General features: G+C 44.0%; 1 protein-coding gene across 1 annotated transcript in view; it reads left to right on the top strand.

Moving 5' to 3' along the window:
* The window catches only part of myo10 (myosin X), a 135,850-nt gene extending 126,778 nt beyond the window's left edge, over positions 1-9,072 (top strand). Inside the window, exons 32-42 of the mRNA XM_079569108.1 lie at positions 285-427; positions 494-685; positions 765-922; positions 1,003-1,126; positions 2,660-2,957; positions 3,218-3,425; positions 3,583-3,719; positions 3,803-3,923; positions 6,186-6,668; positions 7,524-7,715; positions 8,862-9,072. Of these exons, the coding sequence (XP_079425234.1) occupies positions 285-427; positions 494-685; positions 765-922; positions 1,003-1,126; positions 2,660-2,957; positions 3,218-3,425; positions 3,583-3,719; positions 3,803-3,923; positions 6,186-6,668; positions 7,524-7,715; positions 8,862-8,972 (2,167 nt within the window). The 3' untranslated portion in view covers positions 8,973-9,072. The remainder of the gene's footprint in view (positions 1-284; positions 428-493; positions 686-764; positions 923-1,002; positions 1,127-2,659; positions 2,958-3,217; positions 3,426-3,582; positions 3,720-3,802; positions 3,924-6,185; positions 6,669-7,523; positions 7,716-8,861) is intronic.
* Positions 9,073-12,730: the final 3,658 nt, after the last annotated feature.

Here is a 12,730-nt window from a genome sequence, read left to right on the forward strand (position 1 = left end):
GAAGAAAAAAAAGAAAGAAAGAGAAAAAGAAAGAGAAAAAGAAAGAAAAAAAAGAAAGAAAAAAAAAGAAAGAAAAAAAAGAGAGAAAAAAGAATGAAAGAAAAAAAGAATGAAAGAAAAAAGAAAGAGAAAAAAGAAAGAGAAAAAGAAAGAGAAAAAAAAACATGGATCTTGGGCACACACTTTCCACCTTCAATTTTACATTTTGTCGCATTTCATTCCAGAGTTTCCGCGTGAGCTCAGCAGAGAACAGAACTGAATGAATTGCGTTTGTGTTGTCGCAGGCCCAACTCCTTCGTGATGATCACGGCGAACCGCGTGCTCCACTGTAACGCCGACACGCCGGAGGAGATGCACCACTGGATCACTCTGCTGCAGAGGTCCAAGGGAGACACGCGGGTGCAGGGCCAGGAGTTCATCGTCAGAGGTACCACCAAATCAAGATTCAGAGCCCTGGACAAAATAAGTTTGATTCAAATGCGTGTGTTTTCAGGCTGGCTGCACAAAGAGATGAAGAACAGCAGCAAGGCCTCCCTGAAGCTGAAGAAGCGCTGGTTCCTGCTTACCCACAATTCCCTGGACTACTACAAGAGCTCGGAGAGGAACGCCATGAAGCTGGGCACCCTGGTCCTCAACAGCCTCTGCTCTGTGGTCCAACCAGACGAGAAGGTCTTCAAGGAGACGGGTGAGACAAAGGCCCCCGTGCGCTGCTTTGCTCTGGCTCTTCCACAGTCGTGCGAACGCCTTGTCGTTTCTTCCTCTAGGTTACTGGAATCTGATCGTGTACGGCCGAAAGCACTCGTACCGGCTCTACTCGAAGCTGCTGAACGAAACCACGCGCTGGGCCAACTCCATCCAGAACGTCATCGACTCCAAGGCCCCCATCGACACCCCGACGCAGCAGCTCATCCAGGACATCAAGGTGCGGCGGTTTATCCTCACGCGAACGTCACGTCTATTTGTTCAGGGGTGTTTCTTAAGCCGTGTCTTGCTGCGCTTCAGGAGAACTGTCTGAACTCCGAGCTGGTGGAGCAGATCTACAAGAGGAACCCCATCCTCCGCTACAGCCACCACCCGCTGCACACGCCTCTGCTGCCTCTGCCCTACGGAGAGATACACATCACAGGTGAGTGGATCCAGGGTTTAGGATCCAGAACGCAGCTTCAGAAAAGCACAATACACTGCAATACATTCAATAATGAACGCACCAAGCCAAAAGTGAGGGAATGAGGCAGTTAAAAGATGAGGCTAAGGTGGCTAACGCCCTCGATCAGCAAAATCACTGGCCTGTTTGTGTACGTTTTGAGTTTTATGATAGTTTAAACTGCTCTTGTGACATACATTAGCAACATGTAAATTGCAATGTTCCGCTATGTGGCTTTAAGTTCAATTTTTACATAGGGATGAAGATTAATTAAATGCTCTGACACAATAAGTCGAATGCCCATCTCGGGTCGCCCGTTGCATTATGGGTAATGGAATTTACCAAACAGTATTGATAGTTAGCGTAAAGCAACTGAAAGCTCTGATTTGGACCGTTTTAACCGCTAGAAAGTTGATGATGTAAAGTGCTTTTGTCGTCGCCGTGGAGCTTGTTATGATATTGGCATAAAGTCTATTTTCACAACCAGGGCTGCTACGGAGACAGACAGAAACTGAAAGAAATGAACTGTTCATATGAAGAGCTGCTTCAAAGTGACGGCCAGTCCTTGTTCACATAGTTGGAAAAACTATGTGAGAAAAACATTTCTGACCCTCGAAAGCGACTGTTGGACAAAGTGCAGGGTCTGAAACTGTGGCCTCAAGTCGCGATATTTAGAACATTTAAACTGGAATGAGAAATAAACACGTAGTTTTTTGGGAGTTTTTTGTCAACAAGGTGGACAGTAAATGAAATCTTTTTTTATTATTATTGTGACCAGAGAGATCCACGTACACATATAGGCTATGCCTCTAAATTGACTTTATTTGTATTTTTTCCGAGTGATCTGCTGGTGAACAACATGGCTAATCGATCACTAATGTGACAGACGGAAATGTACCCACTATATTTAACATCAAATCCGTTTTGAAACTTTCCCCTGTGATTTCAAGATGAATTTAAATTATTTAAAAAGTGGCGGTGTCTGTGTCAGGCTGATCCCAGGTCCTGTCGTCCCCCTGTTCGCTATGGTCCACTATGGTCCACTATGGTCCACTATGGTCCACTATGGTCCACTATGGTCCACTATGGTCCACTATGGTCCACTATGGTCCACTATGGTCCACTATTGTCCACTATGGTCCGCTGTGGTCCGCTCCTACCTACGGAGCCGCCGTCCTGACTTTTCTCTCGTTTTCAAGATATTGACAACATAAATATTTGCAAGAAATGTCACTTGAGACTCATAGTCTTTAAACAAATGCCCGTAAGCCTTATGGGTCACGGTTATGGCTCAATACACTTCAGTGTTCTTGCTCCGCTGCCTGAACTCGCTCACACATTTCAATGGCGGAGTGGTTTGTTTGAGCTGAAATTAGGAGCCTGGTTGACCCACGCATGCGCAGTCGAGATGGGCATTCGGCTTATACTAAACATGTGGTGCTTAAAACACTGACCCAAAATCTCAAAAACCTACAAAATTGTGTATGATACTTAGTTTCACTCTGTCTGTCCCAGGCTCCCGCAGCGGCGTGTACTCCACTCTCCAGGATGAAGCCCTGAAGACGTTCTCCTCCCTGCAGCAGTTGGAGGCGGCGTCTGACCCCGTCACTCTCATCCAGACTTTACTGCGCACGGGCCAGGAGCTGCGCTCTCTGCGGGACGAGCTCTACTGTCAGCTCGTCAAGCAGACGGTGCGCCCCCTGCAGCCCGGCAGCGCGGCCCATCTCAGCACCTGGAAGCTCCTGGCCTGCATGTGCTGCACCTTCGTCCCGTCCAGGAGCATTCTGCGCTACCTCAAGTTCCATCTCAAGAGGTGAGCGCGGGCCGTGGAGAACGACTGTATTTAACTGAGCTCTGGAGAGGCTGATGCATTAAACGCCCTGCACCCGATTTATTTTGTTCACATTATGTGGTCCATTTTTGTGAAAGAGCCTAGAAAAGCTGGGAACTGGATGGTATTTGATTGAACTACCTGTATAAGAGAATGTCAACATTAAGCTAATCCTCAGAACATAGTATCTTGTTTGTTTTTTTTGCCCCTGAACTCAGTCTCCTGTTCATGCTTTGCCCCAGGACCAGAGAGCTGTTCCCGGGCTCAGAGATGGAGAAGTACTCAGCCTTCTCCCTGGAGGCTCTGAGGAGGACCAGGAGCCGCGAGAACGTCCCGTCGCAGGAGGAGATCCGCTGCATCGTGGCCCGGCAGGAAATGACCACCACCGTGCACTGTCACGGCGGAGGCTCCTGCAAAATCACCATCAACTCACACACTACGGCCGGAGAGGTGAGCGGGCCTGCACTTCACCGGTTTCAGTCTCGTGATTTGTTCCTGTTTTGTACATAATGTTTGAGGACTTTGTTTGACCATGTACAAGACAGAGCGGTAGCAGTTTGAGATGTTTACAGCTACGGCGAGTTTTACAGCAGTGTGTGTGAATCAGGTGGTGGAGAAGCTGCTGCGAGGCCTGGCCATGGAGGACAGCAGGAACATGTTTGCGCTGTTCGAACACAGCCCCAGCTCCGAGAAGGCCATCGAGAGCCGCGCCGTGGTGGCAGACGTCCTCGCCAAGTTCGAGAGGTGAGGCTCACTCAGACGCGAACGCCTCCGGTCACGCAGATGATGTCACTGAGTATTCTCTCGTTGTCTGTTCTGTTGTGCAGACTGTCGACGAGCACGGACCCGAGCGGCGCTGGGTGGAAGTTCTACTTTAAACTCTACTGCTTCCTGGACACGGACAACGTTCCCAAAGACAGCGTGGAGTTCGCCTTCATGTTCGAACAGGTCAGTATGAGAGCTTTCATGAGTAAAAGACTTAAGACGAGACGCAGCAGGTGAACTCATCGACATTTCATGCAGCAGTCAATCTTTTCCCTTAAAGTGATAGTCTGTAAGTCTAAATGTTTACAGATTTAATAGATTGCACATAATTGACCACTTAGGTCTGAAATTTGACAACATAAGTATTATTAAACAATATTTTTTCTAAAATCCATCCTTTTTGCTGATTCCAGTAACTTATCAGAATCCCCGAGGTATGACTTTGGCCAATGAGACAAGCATTTCCTGTGAGCCGGCCTGTCCAATCAGGAGAAGGGGGAGGAGCTGGATCGTTGACCTTTGCATTTTTATTATACTATGTACATATTATATACATATTTCTCAGTTGTGAACCGTTTGAGAGGCACTGCATTAAAGGAATAGGCCACCGTTTTTACATACTGAGATATGTTCTTACCTAACCTTACTCGAGTTAATATATCCCCGTCTGGTCTTTGTCCGTGCGCTCACACATACGCAGCCTCTCCCACATGTCACATAGCTCCAAAAAAGCTCACGATAGAAGCTACCAAGCTCTTCCACGTGTTCCCTATTTAAATAAAGTTACGTGAAGTGTTTTCATGCGAAGTATATTTACACAGAAATGTAACATGTCGATTTTATAAGCAAATAAAAAGGGGGACTATATTGTGAGGCGTAATGATACGAGGAGCAAAACGTCCGCGCAGTAACTCCTAAAGACTTCCCCCGCTCACTTCCGTCAATAGAAGCTGCGTGACTTGTACAGAGCCTTTTACAACAAGCCGAAAATATATTTTGGGAAAGTGCTCTCGCATTCCTACCTCATGGTCGAGGTCCTGAGTCCTGTGTCGTCGTCCGGGGTGAGTTGGAAATCTGTGAAACATTACTACACTATATACTTTCTGCTTGTTATCACAGCCCGGCACGATGCACGTAAAAGGCATTGTTCACAAGTTATCCAAGCTTCTTCAACTGTTCTCTGCAGCTCTCTACAAGTCACGCAGCTTCTATTGACGGAAGTGAGCGGGGGAAGTCTTTAGGAGTTACTGCGCGGACGCTGTGCTCCTGTATCATTACGCCTCACAATATAGTGCCCCTTTTTATCTGCTTATAAAATCGACACGTTACATTTCTGTGTAAATATACTTCGCATGAAAATACTTAACGTAACTTTATTTAAATAGGGAACACGTGGAAGAGCTTGGTAGCTTCTATCGTGAGCTTTTTTGGAGCTATGTGACATGTGGGAGAGGCTGCGTATGTGCTCCGTTTGCCTGGCAGAGCGCACGGACAAAGACCAGACGGGGATATATTAACTCGGCTAAGGTTAGGTAAGAACATATCTCAGTATGTAAAAACGTTGGCCTATTCCTTTAAAGTGACAGTCTGTAAGTGAGGAAAGATAGAGTGAAATTTGAAACAATCAAATTCCACCCCTCTTTAACCAGAAAGCCCTTCTTAGTTTGTAAAATGAGGAGAGCAGGAGCAGAAATTTCAAAAGTAAACGATCAAGCCCCTCCCTCTCCCCTCCTGATCGGACCTGACAGGCTGGTTTCACAGGAGAAGCTCGTCTCATTGGTCAACACAGAAGGATGCTAGACTCTGATTAGTTGCTGAGATCCGGGAAGGAGTTTACTAAAATATAATGGCAACACTTTATAATACCTACACCATATTAATTACTTTAAATCAAAATGCAAGACCAGGTGGTCGATTTTTAGAACATTTTGGTGACTTTAAGACATTGCACAGTAACATTAGTGAGTGAGTTTTTTTTTTTTACATTTAACCTTTTTCGTGTCCAACTTTGCTTAACTGACTGGAAAGCTAAGTATTTTGAGACTTAGAAATGTTTTATACTTGATTTAATCTTAGACTTGTTTTGATCCTAATTTAGTCAAATGGCCAAACCGCCTTTGCTCTGCCCAATCCCGTTAGACCTGGGAAGCTAAGCAGGGAAGGGCCTGGCAGGACTTGGATGGGAGACCGTTTAGTAACACCAGGAAGCCTAGTGAATGTAGTGTGTGACTGAGTGGTTGGTGGTGGTCGGAGGGGCTGATGGCGCAGACCGGTTGCCTCGCTTCCGTCAGTCTACCCCAGGGCAGCTGTGGCTACAATAGTAGCTTACCACCACCGAGTATGGAGTGAATGAATAGTGCAATTTAAAGCGTCTTTGAGTGTCCAGAAAAGCGCTCACACTTTAGTTTTAGCATCAGATTCAAATGTTGACCCTGTGCTTTTCAGGCTCACGAGGCAGTAATCCGCGGTCAGTACCCGGCGCCGGAGGAGACTCTTCAGTTCCTGGCCGCCTTACGCTTCCAGTACCTCCAGGGCGACTCCTCCTCCTCCTCCCAGACCTCCTCCTCCGCCCCCGAGCTCTCCCAGGTCTTCCCCATGTCCCGCCTGCGCGCCCGGGTCCACAACTCCGCCAAGACCTTCGCCTCCTCCGGAACGCTGGAGCGGTCCGGGACGTCGGAGAGGAAGCGGTCGAGCTTCCTGGACGGCACGCTGAGGAGGAGCTTCCGCAGCGGCTCGGTGAGCAAGCAGAAGGTGGAGGAGGAGAGCAGCCTGGAGGCCTGGCTGCGGGACGAGGAGGCCACGCTCAAAGCCTGCGTCCTGGACAAGTGGAAGAAGCTGCAGGGCATGAACCAGGAGCAGGCCATGCTCAAGTACATGTCGCTGGTCAAAGAGTGGCCCGGCTACGGATCCACGCTGTTTAACGTGGAGGTGAGCAGAACCATTCTCTCCTGTTTGTGTCAGCAATGAAGCAAAGGGAAGATGGCATCATCTACGAACGGCATGAATTTACAGATAAAACAAGTTCCCATAGTTTTATTTTCACCTTTACCTTTTAAGATTTACCTCTTAACCCCCGCCTTAACTACATTTTCTCCGGTTTGGCTTTACCCAAATCTAAAATCTGACAGCCTACTGAGTCTGACAACCCCCTTTCAATCACTCTTTTGTGGCTTTTTTATTATTGCATTCTCTACACTTTTTTATCACTTTTTCATATCACTTTTTGGTCACATTTCTGTTGCATTTTCATCCTTGTTTTCGTCTTATTTTTGTGGCTATTTTGACACTTTTTTCAACACGCTTTAAGATTTGGGTAAAGCCAAAGTGAAGAAAATGTGCTCAGTTCAGTTCATATGCGCTTTCTGGGGAGCCAAGAGTCTTTCTTCCTTACAAAACCCATTCACAGAACACACCAACCCCATCCTTTGGGGTTGTATTGCAGCCAGTTGCACAGGGAAGAAAAATGCAGGGGTAGAACGAAGAATGGATTCAAATATTTTCCAACAAACACGATCTATGAAAAATCTTAAGTTCTACAAATGGGTAATGATCTTATAAACATCATTGTAGATCTGCGGATGGACATTGTGCAAGAACGCCCAGAAATCTGTTAGTTCTGGAAGACTTTTGTAAGGAAGAAAGGACAAAAACACCTCAAACTGGAATTGAAAGACTCTTCGCTGCCTACAAAAGCGTCCAAAGCTGAGATACTTGCCATATTGTGGGGTAACCATGTATAAACGTTGTCCTTATTGAAGCTCATGTGTCTCTTGTGGTTCCCAGAGCCGGGACGGAGCGTTCCCCGCGGAGCTGTGGCTGGGCGTGAGCAGGGAGGCCATCTCCGTGTACAAGCGCGGAGAGCCCTGGCCCCTGCAGGTGTTCCCCTACGAGCAGATCCTGTCCTTCGGAGCGCCGCTCGCCAACTCCTACAAGATCACCGTGGAGGGCAGAGAGCTGGTCTTCGAGACGCACATGGTTTGTACTTCACACTGGTTGGATTGTTTTCTTGCTACAAATAAGTAGAAAGTAAAGTATAATTACTTATGAGGAGTGGAAGGCGCACTATCGGTGTTCATTTTGACAACCTGGCTTCATTTAGTATTTGGTTTTCATCAAGGTTTAGTCAAATAAGTGTTTTTAGTTTGGTTTTAGTCGATACAAAATGTATGTAGACTGCAGTTTTTAGTGACATTAAGTGATTTCTTTCAAACCAGCACTGGAAGTTCAGATGTTTTTCTCTCTTATTTTCCTTTTCTTTCTTCTTTTTTTATCAGTTGACAAAAATATCTGGTGATTTTAGTCCTTGTTTTAGTCTCACTAGCTACTTTAGTATTAGATATGAAATGGAGCGGTGCCAAAGTCAATTTTTAACCATCTGCAACATTCACATACATTTGGAACACGCAGCACAACAGTCTTTTATGACGGAAACTAGAGATTTGAAACTTTCAAATGAGTTTGTCGACGCCCTCCGAGACTCGTGTAATATTGTGATGGAAATGTGTAAATATCCCCATCAGAAGTGGAGGCTAATAAATCGGTTGTGCACATGTTTCATGTGTTTCAATATAAATAATAATATAATAAAACTAGACTTTTACTACTGTGCTACTGTGGAATGTGTGTTGTAAATGTCTACCACTCTATAACAAAAACATCAGCCCGTCCAGATGCCAAATGTCCACCAGGGGGCAGTCCATTATCACACATAGAACCTAAACATGCACATCACACTACAATGATGACCAAACCTTCTGTTGGTCTGTAAATGCAGTAAATTAGAATAACTGCCTTGTATAAAATGTCTCTCTCAAAATGGCTGTAGTGAATGTCTTGAAATAGGCCTAAGAACCTCTTTAAGAACCTCTGACCCTTTCCGACTCCGAGCTCGGAGGCGTCTCCAGGAGGTGGGGGCGTTCCTAGGAGGACTCAGGCAAACCTATCCCTAAAATGGCCGCCATCAGACTTTTTACAGATTAGTCAAAAATACGTGAATGTGCCACGGCAACACTTCAGGCATGTTTTTCATGAGGGAATGACATAATAACATGATGCAAAGCTTGAAAAAGTCAAGTTTTCCCCTTTAAATTGGCTAAATGCCCCTCTCTCCTCCGCCCGCAGGTGATGGACATAGCCAAACTGATGAAGGCCTACATCAGCATGATCGTGAAGAAGCGCTACAGCAACTGCCAGTCTGTGAGCAGCCACGGCAGCCAGAGCAGCGCCTGGTGAACCCCCGGACTGTCTCCCTTTCCCTCTCTCTGCCTTGTGGAAACTTCTTCAAATCAGTGGCTGAACTTTGAAAACTGTGTCCACGCATTTCCTGTAGGATAAAAAAAAAAAGTATATATATATACTGCAAATCTCCCGAAGCATCAGCGGAGAGACTTTGCCGGTCCAGCACTTACTTCAGGTCCGTTCACAAAGTGCTTCTCAAAACATTTTTTAAAAAAGCTCACATGTCGAATCTTCCACTCAGTGTCACGGCTGTCGAACTGCGCCGACCGACAGCCTTCGCTAAATGTACAATCATGCGCCATTTTGAGGATTTTTGACCGTTTTGAAGTTTGTGTTTGATCGCTGGGGGTTACTACAACTCTCTTAAGGCCATACTGTGTAACATTTCACACTTAAAATTTATTTCACGAGCATTTATTCACCTCTCCTCAGCCCTGACTGGTCACTTTACTGTTAGCGTTAGCATCATTAGCTCATGTAGCGATGTTGCTGTTTTAACCAAAGACGTTTAAATTAGTGATGGGCAAAATAGCGATTCCTTGGCGTCATTGGCTCGTTTCAGTTGGCAGCATTTAAGTGGTGAGGAGCTAAACCACGTGTTTTAATCTGTGACCTAGCAGGGGGTTTGGGGCCGTCCCACAGGAAACATCAGAAATGTTCGGCATTGTGGCTTTAAGCAAATGGCAACTTCTAAGGTGAAGCAGTTATTATCTTACAATTAGAGGGTAATTTTGATTTAATAAGCCTCATTTTAGCCTGTCAATTATATAAATGCATTTTTCCATTTAATTTATTTGTTTATGTCTGAAATGTACACGTCACCTCACCTTTCACCTTTCAAAAACTATGGCGGCTCTATAGGGACAACCCGTTAATGATAAATACCAAAGAGACCTCCATTTTGATTCTTCAGTGTGGATTTCGGATTTGATTGAGAATGTCTCGTGTGTTTGGGATTTAATCTGCCATTTTTATTTGATGTTGTGTTTTTTTGAGTGTGATTTTTGAATGTAAAAAGACGACAGTGACGACGGAGACTTGCAACTTGTTATGAGAGAAGAAGAAAAAAAAAAACTCTGGGATGATCTGTCCATTGTAAATAATATGCAAGTGTTTAATTTTCTTTTGAGTTGACGGTAAACGAAGTGCCTGGTTCGACTCCGGCACGTTCATGCTGTTTTTAACTGATTCCAAAGGTGCTTATCATTCTCCTTAAACTGTGGTGTGTAAATTGTCAATTCCATAAACCAACAGCGTGAATATAGATTGTTGAGTATAACTGTAGGTTATGCTATCACCCTCTAGGTTTGGATTTGCAGACAGGAGCACTGGTATATACAGGCATAATAGGCTCTGTACACAGGACGGTCCATAGCAACATGATGCTAGCTTCCAAGTTTAGCGACTGTTTCCTGTCTGTGTTTTATTCCTATGGAGAGTTAGCTATGTCTTCCTGAAATAAACAAATATTAAAATAGGCACTGAAAACTTGCTGCAGTTGGATAATCACTCACAACATAGAGAACTTTCCTCAGGATGTAAATACTTCCCCATAGGAGACTTCTGTGTTTATAACTAGCCATAAGTGTTTTAGCCTTGAAGCTAAAGGCTAACGTTTATTTATGAAACACACTCAGCTTGACGTTTATTTAAGTTTGCTTTCATCTTCTTATTTTGATTCTAAATCTTATTTTTATTCCATGCACTACAGGTTCTGTGCACAGAATATTTTTGGCTAACTTCCTGTTTGTAGCCAGGTGGTAAAGACTACTTCCTGTCTATATTTTAAAGTAAATTAAGCATGAAATAAGATTTTAAGAAACAGAAAGTTGAGTAAATGCCAAGCTAAGTGTGTTCTATAAAAATGCATTCAGATAGTAGAGCTATTTTAACATTAGTTAGCGTCAAATTAATGTTAGCCTTTAGCTTCACGGCTAAGTCACTTAAAGTAATAAACACAGAAACATGTTTACATCCTGAGTAAAGTTTTTGTAAGTTATTAACCAGTAGCTGCTTGTTTTCTGCCACGTACTGTTTAAATATGTATTTATTTCAACATGGCTAACTCTCCACAGGAATAAACAGGGACAGGAAACAGTCATCATCCAGGGGAGTTAGCATTAGCATCCTGTTCCTGTGTATCATTAGCAGCACAGAGCCTACTGGGTTCTTGCACATTGTGGCTGTGCTACTTTTGCTAACCTGAAGATGTCAGTATTTCCTTTCCAATATAATTTCCAATTACACTAGACCTGCTCAAACAATCATATTGTTTTTATGCAGAATAGTCCATATTTGCGTGAGTATTTTTTTTATTCTATAATTCATTAAATGAACATGAGCCTTTGACTATATTTGATATTTAGATAGAGGCCAGTTTTAGCTTGAGTAAGGTCAATTTTATTGATTTCATTGTAATTAATCTATGTGTGTGTTCCATTGCTCCTGTCTGCCTTTCCAAATTGCCATCTCCAGTTATTTTCATATAAATTCTGTAAATAACAGGTCCATGGGATTTCAGTATTTGGTCCAAAACATGCTCATGGACTCTCGTCATAACATTCCTGGACATTTCGCTGGAGCTCCGCTGGCGGCAGATCCATTCCAAAGATCTCAGCTTTCCCACACAGTGCCTTGTTGTAAATTATGTAAAGTTATTTTTTGTGTGCTCTGGTATTATGTGCAATGTTATATATTATTATTATTTTATCTATCTTCGGTATAATCATTGTGGCTGTACATTTTATACTGTTCTTTTGGATATGTACCACAAGCTTCAGAATCCTGTATTTTTGACTATGGAAGCACCGGAGACAGTGAGATTTGGCATTTTGTATCTGTATTCACTGTGTTGTGTATTGAAACGTTTCTAACAATAAATAAATCCATAAAAATAATCAATTGACTGAATGTGAAGTTTGTTGATCATTTTCATGGTTTTGTGGGTTACGTTAAACCAAATACAGTGTTAAAGGAATAGGCCACCGTTTTTACATACTGAGATATGCTCTTACCTCACTTTAGCCAAGTTAATATATCCCCGTCTGGTCTTTGTCCGTGCGCTCTGTCACGCAAACGGAGCACATACGCAGCCTCTCCCACATGTCACATAGCTCCAAAAAAGCTCACGATAGAAGCTACCAAGCTCTTCCACGTGTTCCCTATTTAAATAAAGTTACGTGAAGTGTTTTCATGCGAAGTATATTTACACAGAAATGTAGCATGTCGATTTTATAAGCAAATAAAAAGGGGGACTATATTGTGAGGCGTAATGATACGAGGAGTAAAACGTCCGCGCAGTAACTCCTAAAGACTTCCCCCGCTCACTTCCGTCAATAACCTTTAGGAGTTACTGCGCGGACGTTTTACTCCTCATATCATTACGCCTCACAATATAGTCCCCCTTTTTATTTGCTTATAAAATCGACATGCTACATTTCTGTGCAAATATACTTCGCATGAAAACACTTCACGTAACTTTATTTAAATAGGGAACACGTGGAAGAGCTTGGTAGCTTCTATCGTGAGCTTTTTTGGAGCTATGTGACATGTGGGAGAGGCTGCGTATGTGTGAGCGCACGGACAAAGACCAGACGGGGATATATTAACTCGACTAAAGTGAGGTAAGAACATATCTTAGTATATAAAAACGGTGGCCTATTCCTTTAACTTCACATTATTCCTGGTGGAGGCCTTTGGATCTTGCTTGGCTTCACCCGCAAAGCAGCAACCTGCAGGATGATCACACCACC

Source organism: Gobius niger (assembly GCF_951799975.1).
Source record: "Gobius niger genome assembly, chromosome: 13".
In the NCBI taxonomy this organism is placed as follows: Eukaryota; Metazoa; Chordata; class Actinopteri; order Gobiiformes; family Gobiidae; genus Gobius; species Gobius niger.